At 32.9% G+C, this 19,702-nt stretch overlaps 1 protein-coding gene across 1 annotated transcript; it reads right to left on the bottom strand.

Moving 5' to 3' along the window:
- Positions 1-453: 453 nt before the first annotated feature.
- On the bottom strand, positions 454-5,624 carry LOC128992998 (ciliogenesis-associated TTC17-interacting protein-like). Its single transcript, XM_054416749.1, has 5 exons — positions 5,402-5,624; positions 4,381-4,565; positions 3,568-3,769; positions 2,553-2,900; positions 454-594 (listed from the first exon to the last, which is right to left on the bottom strand). The coding sequence occupies exons 1-5, from the start codon at positions 5,552-5,554 to the stop codon at positions 454-456; spliced, it is 1,029 nt and encodes a 342-aa protein (XP_054272724.1). The 5' UTR covers positions 5,555-5,624.
- Positions 5,625-19,702: the final 14,078 nt, after the last annotated feature.

Here is a 19,702-nt window from a genome sequence, read left to right as displayed (position 1 = left end):
GCCTTCAGAATTGAAGGCAAGCACTATAACCTTTTTCCCGACATTTAATTAAATGGTTTCCTGGTATCAAAATTTGCGGTCAGTGGAGTATAAGCATCTCATTATTTGTTAGGCCAAGAAAGAGCGGCACATACTTATGCTTTAACAGGTGAAATGTGACTCCTGAATATTTGTAACTATATTTAAATCGGTTGATTAGCTTAATTTAAATTTGAAATGGACAAATAGCACTGACAGAATTTCGTTTGAATCATAAAACTTGTATTACATTTATGATTTAGTATTTATTGTATATAGGTGTATTCATAATTTATGATGGGTTCATAAGACAGAAATAGTTTATGGTACAAGATTTCAAATTTAGGAATGTTTAAAACTATTTTTGTAGATATGGGATTTCTTCTACATAGGTCAAGGTTAGATCAAAGTCAACCAATGGGTATTCACAATGTCTTAAACATACTTTGGACTTTCATTTCCGTTTTCTCTAGAAATGCCCAAAAACTCCGAGAGAAACTTATCTGCAAAATCGATCGGATCAGTTGGCTTTTCGAAAAGAATATTCTTCATCAGGTCAGCTAACATATCATGTGCCTGGAAAAGAGAAAGTATAGCATGTAACATTAAATGATTAATTGGTTTCAATGTTCTAATAATAATTAATTAATATTACAAAAAGCACTTGCACTTGTTATGTTTTATGGTAGCAATGATTACATTGATGATGCATTATTTTTACTTTAGGTAAATGTAAATATTTAATTAATATTATTTAGTTATTGATAATGAACGGACTAGAATAGATAAATATGTGTTCAACACTCAAATTAATATGGAATTTGTATTTTTATTTTCATAAGTAATTCCACGTTTTTGTTTGCTAGAATATGAACAGAGTTAACTATTATATTCACAATACGATTTTGTATATAACCACATTTTTTACTGTAACTGTTTTCCAGTTGTAACAAAAGATTTACTTTTGAAGGTACGATGAGCTGATAAGTCATTGTGTAAAAGAAGTTCTTTTCTAAGAAGGAAACAATAATGACTTTAAATTCAAATGTATCACCTAATAAAAAAAAGAAACTTCATTTTGATTCGTAGCTAAATTATGAACATCGTCTCATAATGGGATGGTTCTAACTAGGTTCTCTATGAATAGCAAACTGATTACTGATAGTCAATGTCAATTTACATGTAACGTCTACCTTGAATTTGATATAAAAGTTTTCAATCTATTCATTGTTGTGGTTTGCCCCTGAACTAGTAAGATAAATATATAGTAGTTTATTTACCTTTAATTTTCGTCTTAGATTAAAAATAGTTGTATCTACATCCACGGTTTTGACGCTAGTTGCGTCATGATCACTGAATGTTACTTCATACTGAAAGAGAGTTTTCCAGCCAGATGCAACGACTTACAATTAATTAAGTACAGTTTGTCACAGGCCACAGGCCTGTATTCCGTCCAGAAGAACCATTTGAAATTTTAGTAACAACGTACGTGTGTTTGTGTTCATGTAAACATAATGATGTCCAAGCGACCGACTAGCACAACAACGTGATATTTCTGGACATGGTACCTACGTGATTATGACGCAACAAGCGACTAAACCACGGTTACAACTATTTTATGAGCTGGGACGAAAATAAATAAAAAATAATCTACTGTGTTTACAACTTATCAAAGTTTGAACACAATATTTTTTTATTTAACACCCTTTTTCAACTCGTTTTACAACAACTACCTACAATACTTGTACAATACAATACAGTACTTCTAGTGAATATAGTATGTTATTTACGGTTTAAATAATTATGTCACAAGAATGTTGTATTCATCAATAAAAATACAATAATAAAGTACAGTTATTCATATTTTAATTTAACTAAAACTTTTGAGAATTTCCCTTACTTTTTTCTTAAGTTCATATATTTATACAATTGTTCATCTCTCATTTAACCAAATGATATTTTGAATATTGTATTTAATTTGTTAATGGTCACAATGTTCAGTAAGTTGTTGGAATGGTAATTGTCAATCATCAATAATTTTTTTAGCCTCTGGATTGCTTATATCAATTTGATATGATGAGGTCTTACCTTAGCAAACCTAATATTGTCGATCCAACGAAATCGATTTTAATTCAAACTCAAAGGTTGATATCAGGTGGAATATAGGTCAACCAAATTTCAAAGTTGTATCCATCCGTTGGGGTTCCTAGATATGTTGGCAACTTGTTTCCAGGTAAAAGTAAGGTTAACCCATATTTCAAAACCTTGGTTTTTGTCCCTAATTGATATGTCAAATTCGTGTTTATTGTAAAGTATTCAGTATGATCATATCTTCTACGAAACCCTTCAGGGGGATACAGCTTTTGAAACTTAGTCAACCTAGACCCCGACTGATGACGAACCTTCGGGTTTGAAATCGACATCGTTACATCGACAATATTAGGAGTCCTATGGTAATACCTCATCATATCAATTCAATATCAATGATTATTGATTTTAACAAAATTGTTTGTATTAAATTATTAAATACTTACAACGGAGCAACGGACCGAGTAGTCTCCTAGAACCTCAAGCTCTTCCTGCTTCCTCTTCCAGTAGGCGTCCATATCAACTGTAGGCTCTCCATTTTCCACCTCTTCCTCAACCTCTTCCTCAACCTCTTCCTCAACCTCTTCCTCGACCTCTTCCTCGACCTCTTTCTCTACCTCCCCCACCCCTTGGAGGGGCTCCCCTTCTTTCCACATGGATTGTGACTGTAGCCTATACTGTGACGTGGACCACTGGTGACGTATGATCCTACCTGATGACGTCATCACTGTGGTCATCGTCTCTGATCCTACCACTCTTGTAACCTGTATCACATCATGTGTAACGTCTTTCACCTGTGGTAAATTAACATAGAATTAAATTCGAATGGAATGAAAGCACATACGTAGGTATTGTTTAATAGGGAATTTTCATTGATTCTTAACATGATTAATACTGGGCCTAAGGTATATTTGCCCGTGTGATGAACTATACTTTTCGTTTAGTTACAACATTATTGTTATAAAATCAAGCCGGGAAACAAACAAATTTTCTTACGTTAAGGTCTAAAGAAAAACTGTTTAGTAAGTTAATCATATAGTCTATTACGATTGTGTTAGCATATATTATACTATCAATATGTTGAACAATTGTCAATAATACAAAAATAAGCTAAAACCGATTAAATCAATCGATGCACAAAAGAAGGTTACAACAGATTTTACAACAGATGCCTTTTTTAGGAGCTTAAAAGGCTTTTACTTCCTGGGGAGTAACAAGGCTACTCTAAACTCACAACTTATGTTTTACAGATGAATGTTTTTTGTTGTATTATGGCTACTCATTTTTATATTGGATGAAGTCTACTCTGTGTATAGTAAATGGAGAATTGTTTGCGGTGCAATATTTGGACACAATAGTTTGCACCAACAAGTTCACATGATTACAGCCATCTTATGGTGATGCGATGGCTAAGTTAATTCTGTTACATTTAACTATGATCAAATCAACGTCGGTCATTACCACGTAGTGGGCCTCACAAAGCTCGCCATCATTGTTGACAGTTCTCGCTGTAACCTCGCCTGTCAGTCGACTCATGGCGAGTCTCCTTAGCAACAGAACATTCGCACCTTCCAGGATCAGAGTCTCACACTCCGTCTTGGGCAACTCTGCGTTGACTCTGGTCCCCGTCTTTCGCTCAAGATCTGTTGCCACCATGAACACTCTGAAAATATACCGTATATGCAAATATTGGTATTAGGAAAAGTATTTTTTCTACCGTCCTTCTAATGACGTTACATTATATGTATGAGTGGTTTTAGCTTATAAGTTGGAAAGTGTACTTTGCGATACGATTTTTGAGGCATACAACATTTATCACATGTGCGTAACAGCCATTCTAGTTTTATAAAAGAGTTTTCTAAAAGAGGGAAAGTGTTTTTATTTATTGGACATTGCCTTTTCCTAATAAATTAGGTGTTTCCTACTATTATATAACATTTGAAAAAAAACTTAATTCTTCTTTCTGAATTTCGCTGTAAACTGATATCGATATGAATAATATTTTAACACCAATCTACACATCAGCACCAGTATCTTCTCCAAAACTACTAAGCATTTTTATGTTTGATGTATCCTACTAAACAGTACAAGAAGCCCAACAAGCGAGTAAGCTATGTTTTCTGGCCAATGTTATCTGTTGCGTCTTGGTAAAAGTGTTAGCACTAATACCACGTACTTTCCATTGTATACAGTCAGGTCTTCAACATAGGTAAGAATAGAGTATGTATGTTAACTTAACTCCTCACACTTCTTTCCCGTTCTTTCCATACTCACCTGTATACGTCAGCCATGTTAGTAATCCTCAGCAGTTTTGACGTCATCTTCCTAACCTCAGACAAGGTTTCCAAGTCCTTGGTCACGTGACTCATTGTTCTTAACACGAGGTTTTTGTCCTGACTGTACTGAAACACGTCGAACATGTTTGCCCCTTGTTCACTCTGCTCCACCGAAATTATCACCTGTTGAGATCACTTTTGTTAGACAATGATATCCCATAACTATTGTCATTATCAATTGAGATGAGGAGGCCATCTAGATGCGTATCTTAACTAAAATACGAGTGAAGGATGAGTGTAGAATTGTGTGGTAATCTGTGTAGCTTTGGTACTGACTAAGTCAGCTTTTTCATTTTTCAGGATAAGGGACAGCTGGGTCCAGTTTTGAACCATCAAAAAAGTTCTGACTTTTCTCAGGATCAAACTGATGACCTCTTGAATGTTAGGCGACCAGCCCTTAGCTATCCAGCCAGCATGGGTAGAGTAGGTTAGAGTACGATTATTGCTTGCTATGTTTATTTTCTTCTGTTAAATAGGAAGTAAAACTTATACTATTGCAATTTTCAATACCCTACGACCCCGATATTGGTCTAAATAATTCCGCAAACTATTTTTAATTTATAGCCCACGATATTTATAAAAATACTATTCTTAACTTGGGTTTGGAGATTGTTTACACATATTTTATTCTGTTTGGTTTTGTAAAACAAGTCGTCTGGGCTATTTATATTTTAAAATAATTATTTTAAAACAAATGGTATGCTAAGAACTATTGTAGATAAACTACAAATGAACAGACATGAATCAATTTCCTTTATTCTAACAACCCTTCATGTTATTTTTGTATGTTGACTTATTGCTAAATACCACTTAAAGATTGGAGCTAAGTAAGAAAATATCCATGGATCGAGCCTGTATCCTAAGGTTAATTCAGATACACAATTGGTTATTAAATACTAACGTAACCTTTTATATTTATTGCCTTATTATAGTAGTTTATATATAATTTATAAATGTACCTCATCGACCATAATTCCATCTCCGTTCACAAGTTGTAATCTGTCTTCAAATATCAATTTGGAACATTCTTCCTCCGAAATATTAAACGGACTGAATTCCAATAATTTCCCGTGCTCACTTCTGATGGACGGAGTAAAACTTTGAACAACCATTTTGAAATAAGATTAGTTACCGGTTTAAATTGCGTTAGGCGAATCAATGTAGCTTGACAGGAAACTTTAATAAAAATGAAACGTAATGTTTACATAACATAATTTTAGGTGATGTCAAAAACACATGTTTGACAATTTGTAAAGACAATTTGCAGTTTGTTTGACAAAGTGTAAAAATATCATATGATATGAGCTTGTGAATTTCCCAAAGGCCTTGGAATAAGTAGAAAAACAGCTACCTTCAAAAATGTAGATGAAATGATGAATAAGTAGTGCCAACACTGTTGTATACAAGGATAAATTAAACCAACGCAACTGGACAGTCGGGAAAGTGATATAGAGTTTAAACTATAGTTTAAATTTAAATTAGTTTAACTTAAACCACACTTGGGGATTGGGAAAGCGGCCCTATATAACATATATATAGTTGTTTGTTTGATAACCATTGATATCTCAATCGAGTTTAGTTTTGTTCCTAGTTACAATGTCTGTCTTATAATCAAAGTTTCATAACTAGCTTGGTGAAGTTTGCCGTAATGTTGGTACTTTGTACAAACTTTGTACAAAGAACACAGTTAAATGTCAACAGTTGTAGTTTACCAAACATGAGTTGTTAAAGCAGATAATTATTATACGGTTTTTATCCCTAATATTAATGTTAAATTTGAGAAGTGACTCATCCACACACTCCAGGCTATGTCACGCCTCAGTTTTATTATAGTGTTTTGTCACCGGATTTGGTTTGGAGTTGGGTCGTTTCGCAGCAGACCTGCAGACCCGGAGTCAACGTCCGCATTTCTGAAACATGTTTCTGTCAAGACCATTCGGTTTTGTTAAAATGTATCTGTGTAAATTGTTTAATGTGTTTGTTTTTTGTCCTAATTCTCGTCGTTATTGATTTAGTGATTGATTAAGTGGTTCGCCAAGCCAGATGAGGTCCCGAATGGGAGGCTTCAAACAGCTACTGTCCTCGGAGAGGGTCGTACGGGAGACACTTCATCTTCTCCCGCATCGAGCTGCCAGCCACCCCTGCTCCTTGGACCGTTAAGCCGCCCAACACCACCTACCACCAGTTTGAACTACCACCGTCACTAGATGGACAAACATAATACTGATAGTGGACCACCACCGTTTGTTCCGCATGTTGATTTTTGACCTAAAATTTTCTTTAAAATTTTTGCAAAATATATTTGTATCATATTGCAAAAAAAGTTGAAATATACAAGGTTATAATTATATTGCGTGTTAAGGCCCATTTATACGTAACCAAATAGAAAGTATGTATTTGTGGTATAACCTAAACATGGCATATATATACATATATACAATTTACTTTAAATTACCTTTAATTCATTATAAATCACGTTCCTTATAATCGTTGTAGATTTGCAAACATGTTGCAAACTTTTTAATGTGATTTATTAGGGAATACAGTTTCGGATAAGATTTATAGATTCTCATAGCATTTCGGATTCCTATCAGAAATGGCAGGATTTTTGGAACACTGCCATTTACTCGATTGCCTTTTTGATTGATTAAAATTTGGTGGGTTGATATTTGGAAAGGTCTCATTTGACAGTTCTTAAAATTAAATTATATTGTGATCATTATGTGTAAATGTATATGAACTATTTCAATTACCTTTTATATTTCAGTAATCAATTCAACTATCCGTATAGAATTTCCTTAATTGTTTTTCCTATTGGTATTTTCCATAACTAAAAGTTTTTTTGTAAAAAGAATTGGTTTTATATGAGAAATGACTCTTGGATATAAGTTCGTTGTCGTCTATACCTCAACAGAATAGTATTTCATTACTAGGAACGAAAGTGGCATTTTCCTGGCGCGTGCTTAGTTTTTGTGTGAGGCGAAGTCGAACGCAGGGAACCCCAATTTCACGTGCTAGGCGAAGCCGAGTATGTGAGAGCTATTTTCACGTACGAGGCGAAGCCGAGGACGGGAATAATGGATCAAGTGCCGGATAATAACTTTTGGTACGAGTTATTGAAGTATACTTTTCATCACGACGCATAAATACACAAACACAGAATAGCAGACCTCAGTAATATTACAATTAATGTATTTCTCAATTAAATTTGATTAAACATAAAAATTAAATAAAATATTCTAAAAGAAAACCTACATACATTTTCGATTAAATTTTAAAACATAAAAATAAAATATTCTAAAGGAAGGCTACGTTTTTTTCTTAGTAAATTTGGTTTAAACAGTAAAATAAAACAATAAAACAACTTTTAACAATAAATACAGCTGATTCAAATCATTAAATTAAATCGTATCAAAACACTAGCACACGTAGTGAGTAAATGGTGAACTAATTGAGAGCGAGGGAAAGTAAATTTATAGCGAGGAAAATCAGCCGATCCATTTTCCCTCACCCTAAATTAGAGCTTGGGAAACGACTACTCTCATTGATGTCAGCTGTTATCGAAAATAGTTACTTTCGTTACGGAGTGATGAAAACATATTTAATGGAATACCAAAATACAGAAACAACACTACTAGTTGAAAAATAATCTTTAACCATGCACATAGCGTAAAACTTGTCTCTAAAGTTAAAGCAGACAAGTCAACTTACATCATATCACAACAATAGTCATCTCTCGACGGAGAACAACAACTCGAGCAACTGGAGTAATTACTATGATCATTGTTTGCGCTGAGTTCCTAGTTGAGCTTTTGACTGCTCTTCTAGGCTAAATTGGCAGTTAGGATTTTATGAGACATTGGAACTGCAGTTTTGTTTTCGGATTGTTAAAACTTTAATATTTTGACACATTTATCTAATTAATTGTAAAGAATTAAATTAGTCTCGGTTGGTTTTCAGAAGTAGATTTTTTTACTACAACAAAAACTCAGCTACTCTGCCAAAACTATTAGTGCTATCAAGTTATAATAAGTAATAATCTACTAATTTACAAATAAAACCATTATAATCTGTAAAGTCATATGGGCACTAAAATCGTTTCTAGCTTCCATAAAACTACAATAAAGTATGAATTTAAAGGTCTATTTATTGGAGTTTTTTGTGATTGTTTAATATCATGTGGTATCAAAAGTTTAAACAATATGTTTTAAGGAAGATAAAGAGATTATTTAAATAAAATATATACAATCAGAGGTAAATGAGACTATCAAGGGCTGAATACAAGCATTTAACATTGTCTTTACGACAGAGACATTTGTTCTCTGTTTCGTACAAGATGTTTTTACACCAGAATATTTTTTGTTTCCAAGACTTAACCGCATTTAGTTTTATCAATGTCGTAATATCTCGTCACCGTTAAATAAAATTCCAAATTAAATACTATCTAGATAGCTGAGTAGACGTGTAGGCTTGAATACACTTGCCTGGTCAATCCTAAAAAAGTCAGAATCTTTTATATGGGAAACTGGATCCAGCTGATCGTATTATTAATGTTTGGTTTAGTAACTAGTTACAGTAAGCGCCACAACAGCGGTGGCTAACGAACATGTTGGCCTTAGTCACTAACAACACTACAAGATCGCGCCACTCATCCTACACTCATCCTTCACTAATATTTGGGTAAAACTGTGCACATAGTAGCGTAACATTTTAATAATCGATAAATGTCTATAATTACATTATTCCCTGACGCTTCAATCAAGCTTGTACCATTTGATCCTAATTTTATCTAGAAGGTGAATAATAATGTCCAAAAGTGCAACTAAAAAATAATAAAATCTGATTACAATCTTTAAATTATAGTTTTTCCAATCTCTTACAATAATTTTATATAATGGTTTCAGAGATTTATATTTTTCATTATTCATTTTGCAAACCTTGCAAGATTTCCGTTAACAGATTTTCCAAAAGTACTTTTTACTATTTAAAGCACTAGCTATCACAAAGTATCATTTATTTATAACTAAAGAAATGAAAAAAAAATATACAAAATTTGTGGATTCAAATAAAACATTAAACAAAAGGACATCAATAAAACACACAGAACTGAAAGAGCTGGGATATATTAACGACATGTTCATTGTACAATTTATAATGAACTTTACCGTTTATATGAATTGACTTTTCGTAAAAACAACTTTATTTTAAAATTTCAAATGATCGAATTGATTCAAAATAAAAATGGAATACTAAAAATGTTCCGAGTGATACCGTTAAAACATCGCCTTGTTGATAATTTCTGCAAAGGAATTTTAATTTGTTTCTCTGTGGTTAGTTTTAATTAACATTCCTCCCTTAAACCAAATGCGGTGACTCTTTATAATGCGTTTAAACTTGTTTTTGACATTTTTCAATTCCGCGTAAATAATAAAATTTGAATTACTTGATTGCTTGTCAAGTACAGAATGAACAGAATATAGTTATTTGTGCAACTAGTGAGAAAAGTGAGCAATTGACTCACTCGAGAGAAATCCTTACTCACGAGCCGTAGGCGAGTGAGGAATAGTCCAGGCAAACTAAACAAACTTACATAGGGACCGTTAAAAAAATTGCAAGAAAACGTTTTATGGTTTTATTTTGTAGAGTTGGGTTTGCAGAATGACATACTAAAAGTTGCCAAAAATCGGTGCACGAGAAAACCACTAAAATCACAATTTAAAATGGCGGCTTTTTTCAACATTGGACAAATTAAAAAAACATATTTCACATGCATTTGCTATGCACATTTTTCGAGATATTGACTTGGGACCACCGCCTGTATTTATTGAGTGGTTAGTACTTCATTTTGATAGGGAACATGTTTTTGGCCGCCATCTTGGATCCGCCATATTGGACATAGATAATTTTTTTTCAATGTAATGATAGTGTTGTGACACATCATTACCAACTACATTTTTACACTGATTTCAATGCCGAAATCCGTTTTTAAATATCTTTATTCATTTAGAAGATATATACAAAAGAAAACTTTGCACCATACATTTCTTATGGACGTTTCGTAGTTTGATATTTTTTTTTAATTATTTTTCTTATATCTCCAGTTCTTATTAACGCTTGTAGTTCGTTCTAGGCTTAAAATATTCAGTAATGTAAGGGCTTTCATTTGAGCTCTTGATCATTAAAATCAGACGAGTTAAAGACCTGCTACGAACCTCAGAACAATATTAAATTTAACTTTTTAGAAATATATTTTTATTAAAATATTTATAACTCGGGTTGTTAATACGTCACCAAGTTCTTTATTGTCTCAAATTACTCAGTGAATGTTTAGCTTTGATTTTATTAATCACTAAACAAAATCTGACAATTTTAAAATGAGCCATGGACCATAATTTAACATTAAAATGTATTTATTTTGAAATTTGTCTTTAGTTAAGGACATATATCCCAAACCCTAATAACTCCTGAAAAGTAATCCATAGCTAAAATAAAAGTCAATATTTTGGCGAATTATTTAAGACAATAAAGAGTTTTGGGAGTTATTTAGAATTAGGAATATACGTCTTTAACTAAAGACAAATTTTTAATATAAATACATTCTAATGTTAAATTATGGTCCATGGCTCATTTTAAAATTGTCAGATTTTGTTTAATGATCAATAAAATTAAAGCCAAACATTTACTGAGTAATTTGAGACCAGAAAGAACTCGGTGACGTATTAACAACCCGAGTTATAAATCTTTTAATAAAAATATATTTCTAAAAAGTTAAATTTAATATTGTTCTGAGGTTCGTAGCAGGTCTTTAACTCGTCTGATTTTAATGATCAAGAGCTCAAATGAAAGCCCTTACATTACTGAATATTTTAAGCCTAGAACGAACTACAAGCGTTAATAAGAACTGGAGATATAAGAAAAATAATTTTAAAAAAATATCAAACTACGAAACGTCCATAAGAAATGTATGGTGCAGAGTTTTCTTTTGTATATATCTTCTAAATGAATAAAGATATTTAAAAACGGATTTCGGCATTGAAATCAGTGTAAAAATGTAGTTGGTAATGATGTGTCACAACACTATCATTACATTGAAAAAAAATTATCTATGTCCAATATGGCGGATCCAAGATGGCGGCCAAAAACATGTTCCCTATCAAAATGAAGTACTAACCACTCAATAAATACAGGCGGTGGTCCCAAGTCAATATCTCGAAAAATGTGCATAACAAATACATGTGAAATATGTTTTTTTAATTTGTCCAATGTTGAAAAAAGCCGCCATTTTAAATTGTGATTTTAGTGGTTTTCTCGTGCACCGATTTTTGGCAACTTTTAGTATGTCATTCTGCAAACCCAACTCTACAAAATAAAACCATAAAACGTTTTCTTGCAATTTTTTTAAGGTCATATCCTATATTTACCCGACTAGAATGGTTTCTCGAGTGAGGCAATTGTACTTTGAACTCGAGTTGCACATTATACTTTTCCTACAGTTACCATAAAACAAATAAATTGGTGAAGAAACATAACCTATTTTTACACAGAAGTGTAAAAGTTCACTTCTGTGTAAAAATAGGTTATGTTTCTTATATATAACATTTAATGTGAAGTGACAAATTCAACAGTACAACAGCTGACCAGCTGATTTACAGCCAGTGCTGCCAACGTATTTCGCGCGCATACGACGTTGCCTGCATGTTACACGCTCACTATTTCGTGCATTCACGTTGCAAATCTGGAGTGAGACAAAGTAATTAGAGTGAGACAATGTTAACATTGTCTCACTGATGAGCGAATTGGCCACTTTGCTTTCTCAAATCAGTGAGAGAACATGTACATTGTTAGGTAACTGTAGGAAAAAAGATATATCTAAAGTTTAAAGTAATGAAAAATTGTACTTATAAATATTAATTGATTATAAATACCTTTCCATTCTCAAAATGCGTAGTAAAATGAATAATACTGTTCATTTACACACTTCAAACTAAGTACTAACCCTTTGTACACGATAAGGAGTTGTAAAGGATATTGAATGTGTTTATTTCCCGTACAATATAGTATTTTGTAAATTAATAAACATTTAAAAAAAGTAAACACATCGCTCAAAAAACAAAAGAAAAGAAGCATTCACATTATTTACCATTACACGAGCTTTTGTATGCAAAACAATTAATATTGTATGGATTTTAAATTTTAGTTATTTATGAAATACATAGAGCCTTACAATTGTAGATTCCTAAGTTGTAAAGCAAAGTGTGTACAAGCCTCGAACCACTCGCAGAATCCGTAGAAGATGATTAGTTTCTTTGATTTATAATCCTTCCCTTTAGCATTCCTTTTTTTAGAGTTGTGACTCTTATAATGGCGGATCATTGGTACTTTTCTGAACATGGCTAAATATCTAGAAAGTCAAATAATGGAATTTGTTATGTTGGTAGGTAAAATAACAAAACTTACATTAACTTTTGAACTGCAATTCCCTAAAATCTTTACAGGGAATTTTTACATTTTATTATTTTGTTTACAATTATAAGAGCCATAACATACACATTTCAATTCATTTAGTTTTTCCGCAAATGCACTGATCCATTTGTTCATGTTTTTTTATTGGAAAATAACGTAAGTTACAATAACTTTTGAACCGTATTTTTTACAGCAATGGGGGTTGCACTATAATGTTGCACTATAATTATGATGACCATCACGTACTAATTTCAATCAAAACTGGCTTGTTTTCAAATATCCGATTTCTCTTATTTTATGGGGTTTTATGGGATTATAACAGGGATTATAACATAAATAGCAATAACCTTTGAACCCTTAATAAAAAAGAATGGGAGTTCTCCCAATTTGTTTAGAATTTTAAGGGCTACCACATACAAATGTTTTATCAAAACTGTTTCGGCCATTTTCGAGAAAATCAGATTTTTAAATTTTTTTAGGTTTTTTATAGAAAAAACGCCATTAGTAAAAAAAAAATTAGAAACCATAGATTAATGCCTACATACCAAAATTCAAAATTAAACCACGGGTGTGGTCTTTAGTTCTGTACACATCCACACATACAGACACACACACACGCACACACGGACAAAAATCACTTCGAGAACCACTTTATTGGGTTCAGGGGGACCCAAAACGGAGTTATTCAAGCAAAACTCGAAGTCAACAATTTTGATAAAAACAAGACTTTCTCCATATAATTATGTAAGGGGAAAAAGTAAAAACAATGTCTAATGTCAGTAAAGTCCATCCACGGAAATGTAATATCAATACTATTACAAGTTTTCTACGAACCTTTACACCCTTCTTTAAGCTTACTCCATAGAAAATATGTACTGTGGACCTAAACATGCTTTGCATAACATTTCAACAAATATTTTAAAATTGAAGATTAAATTTAATTCGACAAATATTCTGGTGTAAAAACAGCTTGTAAAAATCAGAGAATAAATGTATCCGTTGTGAAGGCGATGTTAATTGCTTGTATTTAGCCCTTGATTGTCTCATTTAACTCGGCTCCAATCTATTTTATTTAAATAAGCTCTTTATTTCTCTTAATTATATTATTAAAATATTTGTTTTCACATAATATAAACTAATATTTCCAATATACATAATTTAAAACCAAAAAGAAGTTTCATTTGATACATAAATAGTCGTTTAGCCTAAACCGTTAATAGTATAACTAAGTTCTTTTCTTAATACTTGACTTCATCTTGAGTGATTAAGATCGGTCTGCTGAACCTTTTTACTAAAGAGTTTATAAAAAAACTTCACAAGCTCATTCATACATACATACCATCTCCCTTGTTATAATGTATAATTGTGCTTAATGTATATTGTTAAAACGTAATATTAATTTTAACAGCATTTTGGGAGAGCCATAGTTTATCGTTTACTAAACCATGACTCAGCTGCAAACAGAATGGTGAAATCACGCATTACAGCTAGGGTTATCTATGGATAAAATAGAACTGATCCGTGATATTTTGTAACAAAAACAATGTTTTGGCCCCTTGTGTTAAACATAAAATACATAATTAAAATACAGCAAAATAATTACACATAGTTACTTTAATCATGATTAAATATCAATTGTGCTTCTGTGCCTTTTTATCAATCTAAATGTGATCAATTTGTTTCATAGTCCTTCTGTCTGGTGATACCCATGTTTCTTTATGGATGTTTTTCCTCGGAAATGGGTGCTTGGAGCTTTAAGGTTTTTGGCACACTTCAGGCTAAAGATCCAAGTCCCATTGTCGTTACTGTTACTATGCGAACTCTCTTTTCCACATCTTCTCAGACAACCTAGGGATTAACATATAATATATTGTTTACATCACAGTTAGTAGTTTGGCTCACTTAACTGTTGTAATTGACCATACAAATAATCTTTCTCGTCATGACTCTTATCCTACATTGGAACATAAATAATTCTCACATATAGGTTTTAAGATTTCCCTTTTAATCTTAAATGACACAGTATTTTATTTGCAGCCTCAAAAATAATAAGAGTGTCTACGATATTTTATCCACGGACAGTCCCACTCATGCTTGATGTATGCTAATATCTACCACTAAAACTTTTCCAGTTCCCTTCTAACGATGTCCACACCACCTGGCACCACCAAAGAGCGAACGTTCCAGCTTCCAAATCTTAAGTCCTTATGACGCAGCTTAGGTCGATGTCCAATGTGATCCATCCTGTCCGAGGCATTCCATCGGTGTAACGTAACAAGTCTTGTTTTACAAGGGAGGGTGGTTAGCCCATCGCCTCAACCCCCAATATAAATGGAGGACCTCACCTACTTCTGGTCAGCGGGTCCATCGGACCTAGCCGGGAGGACTGACAAGCAGATCCACCGACCTTCCCCCTATCCGCCACCCAGGGGACGCTCCGTATACGCTGAAGTAGGAAAGCGCACGGATACTTTATTACTACAAACATAAAATACAAACACTAGGTACAAAAGATACTAAATACTAGGATAGATGGCTAACTTATTACTAACTATTTGGTTCTTACTCGTACGGCTTCATTTTCTTCAGGCCTCTTCCTTGTATTCTGATCCCAGTTGTCTTCAATTGGCTTACAGTGTTGCTAAATAACTTTTCAGTTTCTTCCTCTTCAAGTTTCTCAGTTAATCAATCTCCTCATCCATAGCTGCATTCATATCCTTTATTTCTTAATGTTTCTCAAACATTTTTTTTGCAAATCATTTGGCACTTTAAACACTAAACAGTCCTTTCAACTATGTGGATCCTTTTCATTTGCTGAGGCAATACAACATCAGGTCTCCGTGTAGTTCTAAGACCTTCTATTTTCCCCAGGGATTGTTACTAGGACTCCCTAATAAAGTGATTTAATTGTTATGTAGCAATAGTGACAACGACGGAAGAATTATGTCCAGTTTTCTCTGATGTAACATCATCCAGAACTGCTATAATTTGTACCGTCTGGAATTGAGTGAATACACATAACTTCTTGAACCTGTATTCTTCCTTAAAATAGTTTTGATGGAAGGAAAAATTTCATTCTGCATTTAATTGTGTCAGTGAATGTAATAAATGGTTTCTAGGGAAACATATAATTGTCAACATCATGTTTGGTTCAAGAACCTAAACCTTTTACAATGAATAGTTCTAGCTATTCCCTTCTATGTCAATTTATTTATATGTAAATTTGAAGCTAAATTTAGAATGAAAACAAAAGTATTAATTTAAATTAACCCATCAACAGAATACGCTTGTGTCAACTAATGATTTATGTTATACAGGGTGTTTATTTGATAACTTTTCATGACTGGCTTGGTCACAAGTAAGTTCGATTAACATTTGTTCGTTTTTCAGCCCTAATTCGACTTTGCCTCATACAATAAAATAATAGTTTTAAAAATCCCCTAAAAGGGCCCAATTGCGTAGGAGTGCTTTTTGAGAAATTTTCAAATGTAAGTATGAATTGTGTGATACATCAATTTAAAGGTCTAATCACCCCTATTATTTTGGTGGGTTTGCTAGTATAAACTAATTAAGTATCAACACCATGTATTTATTAAACTGTACCATTTTTGTAAGAAGCAGGAGCTATCAGAATAAAATGAAAACGTTATTTCAAAGAAAGTGGTCAGATGAAATATACCTTACATCGAGTGGAATTAATCTTGAGATGGATCTTTACAGTTGACCAAGCCATATAAGGCTTAACCAATCACTTACTTATAAAAGATATGGTACATTTAAACTTGAAGTAGGTTCAATTGGTCTCAGTCCACATACCATTATAGTATTATTATTGTGTTTTAAATAAAGAATAGATTTGAATAACTTAATGAACTCATTTTATTAAGATGTAAACAGAAAAACAAAACTGTAAAATCAAAACATAAACAATCATATTAAAATAATGATCAGCTGGTATAGCAATCCTCCTCCTTTATTTTTCTTCATATACTTACAATCTTCTTATTTGGTCCACATGTCTTTTACACATAATTCCTTCTTCCATTTTAACAAGATAAATAACATTTCCTATTTGTTTTTCAATTTTTCCAACTGTCCATTTGTCATTTGAGTTAAGGGAGTAGTTCCTCACCAGCACTCCCAAAAACTTTCTGTAGGCGATCTAATGTCTCTGAAATAGTGCTCCCCTGTATCAAAATATCGTCAAAAAAACAAACTGTACCTTCCAGACCGTGGAGAACCTTATCCATAAACCGTTGCCAAATACTTGGTGCAACTTTTATGCCAAACATCATTCGATTTACTCTATAAAGTCCCAGATGTGTACTTATGGTCTGTATTTCTCTAGATTCTTCGTCCATCGGAAGGTGTAGATAAGCATTACTTATGTCTAATGTGCAGAAATATCGACCTTTATTCATGTTAGAAAAAATATCTTCAATTCGCGGGATTGGGTATTTGTCGTCACATATAAGTTTGTTTGCCGTCACTTTGTAGTCAGCACAAATTCTTACGTTTCCATTTGCCTTTCTTACTGGAACAATAGGAGTTCCCCATTTTGAATTTTCAACTTTTGATATTATTCCATTACTCTCCAGTCTATTTAGTTCTTCTTCAACTGATTTCTTCAATGCGTAAGGAACTTGTCGAGGTTTGATAAAAATAGGTCTAGCTCCTTCTTTTAACTCTATGTGACCTTGTTCTGATGTAATTTTTCCGATTCCGGGAGTGAAAATTTCTTGAAACTCTGTCAATAGTTTGTCCAATTTTTCTGAACAATCACTTTCAACCACTTTGATATATGCCCAATCCATTTTTACTTCTTTCAGCCACTCTCTTCCAAATATTGGCTCCACCTTTTGTCTCAGGACATACAACTTTCCATAGAAATTAAAATCTCTGTATTTACAATCGACAAAACAAACTCCAAGAGGCTTGATGATTTCACCAGTATATGTTTTCATTTCAACAGCGGTTTTGAAAAGACGTTTATTTACATGTAGTGATTGAAAATCGCTGTAAGATATTGAGCTTAACGCTGCTCCTGTATCAAGTTCCATCTTCAGCTTCTTTCCCTCAATGTCCACATCTATTAAAAACTTATCACTTCCAGATGAAGTTGATCCCATTGTATAAACCTCGTGGATCGATGAATGGTTGTCCTCAATATCAATTAAGTTTGATTTCAATTCCTTGTTTTTCCCAGTTCTTACATCAGTTCCACTTCTAGATAAGCAAACCCTTGAAATATGTCCAATCTTATTACATTTCCTACAGAATTCGTTCTTAAATCTGCATAAATTAGCCTTGTGCTGTTCACTGCCACACCTGTAACACTTGCCTCTTAAATCTTCAAATGAAACTATGGGTTTGTTTCCCTTAAATTGACTTTGTTTGTCTTTGTATCCAGATTGTAGGCGGTTAATGTTTGCAGTTTCTTTTAGCATTGTATTTCCATCTCTCCGGTTAATCTCATAACTTTCAGATTTAGATTGTTCTATGGAAATCGCAGTTTGTACCACTTCGTTGTAAGAAATTTTACCATCTTTTTCTTGAAGAAGTCTAATTCTAATTTCATTGTCTTTTAACCCCCGTATGAACTGCATTTTTAAGAACATATCACTTACCGTACTTTCACAGTTATAACAATAAAAATCACAGTCCGTTGCTAAACGTTTAAGTTCTCTGGCATATACGGCTATGTTCTCTCCAGGTTCTTGAACCTTGCAAACAAATTTATGTTGGTTAGCTAGTATGCTAGGTGAAGGCTCAAGACAATTTTTCAAAGATTCTGTGAGTTCATTGAAGGTTTTGTCACCTGGTAACTCAGGAGCTAATGTATCACACAATGTTTGGTGCATCTCTGGAGAAAGTGTACTGACAAACAAACATGTCTTGGTCTTTTCATCTGTAATTTTCTTTAACTGAAAATAGTTTTCAAGTCTCATCAAAAAGTTTTTAAATGTCTCGTTCTCTGTGTAAGGTGTAAAGTTAATGTTAGGTACATGGCTATCGTGTGCAACTGATATAGAAGTTGTGTGTTCATCTGTAGATTTGTTCGGTATAAAGAATGGCTGTAACAATGCTCTTATCTCTAAATATACCTCTTCTACATCAGCCCTGTAATCTTCTTCTTGTTCAAAATCATTTTCATCTTCTATTTGTAAAATATCTTCGTGTAGTGAGATGAATTTATGCCAAGCTTCCTCTGCTACATTTAATCTGCCAGGAGCATCATTGACTGATGAACCCTTGCTTTTTAATAGGTGTAGAGTTCTTGTAATCTGGCCTTTTAGTGCTCCTCTTTTATGTTTCAGTCTTCTGATATCATTTCTTTCATCACTCGTCGCCATTTATTGTGTTTTAAATAAAGAATAGATTTGAATAACTTAATGAACTCATTTTATTAAGATGTAAACAGAAAAACAAAACTGTAAAATCAAAACATAAACAATCATATTAAAATAATGATCAGCTGGTATAGCAATTATGTTTAAGCTGTTTTATAAGTTGGCATTTTTCACTTTTATTTATCACCTAAAATAACACCAAAATTGTTTACTTGTTTCCTCAATAAATAAATTTTTTAATTATTTTAGCATTGCATTTTAATGTGAATAGGTTTCTTATGGAGACGCTTGATCACGTGGACCTGCTAGTTTAGGAAATGAGAATGAAAACACTTCACAATAGTAGCGAAGTATTACTACTATTTATAGATGACTACACTCAGATATATTAAACACAAGACAAAAGACCGTTACTCAAATCAAATTAAATAATTTATTCGGTCATGC

The sequence above is a fragment of the Macrosteles quadrilineatus genome, unplaced genomic scaffold (assembly GCF_028750875.1).
Source record: "Macrosteles quadrilineatus isolate MER2022 unplaced genomic scaffold, UCM_ALF_1.0 Scaffold_4__1_contigs__length_99947679, whole genome shotgun sequence".
NCBI lineage: Eukaryota > Metazoa > Arthropoda > Insecta > Hemiptera > Cicadellidae > Macrosteles > Macrosteles quadrilineatus.
This window is presented reverse-complemented; position numbering and strand designations above follow the sequence as displayed.

Coding starts and splice junctions, on each gene's coding strand:
- LOC128992998 (XM_054416749.1), bottom strand. CDS start 5,554: ATGGTTGTTCAAAGTTTTACTCCGTCCATCAGAAGTGAGCACGGGAAA. Junction 4,566..5,401: donor ATGGAATTATGGTCGATGAG/GTACATTTATAA, acceptor TGATCTCAACAG/GTGATAATTTCGGTGGAGCA. Junction 3,770..4,380: donor AACATGGCTGACGTATACAG/GTGAGTATGGAA, acceptor GTATATTTTCAG/AGTGTTCATGGTGGCAACAG.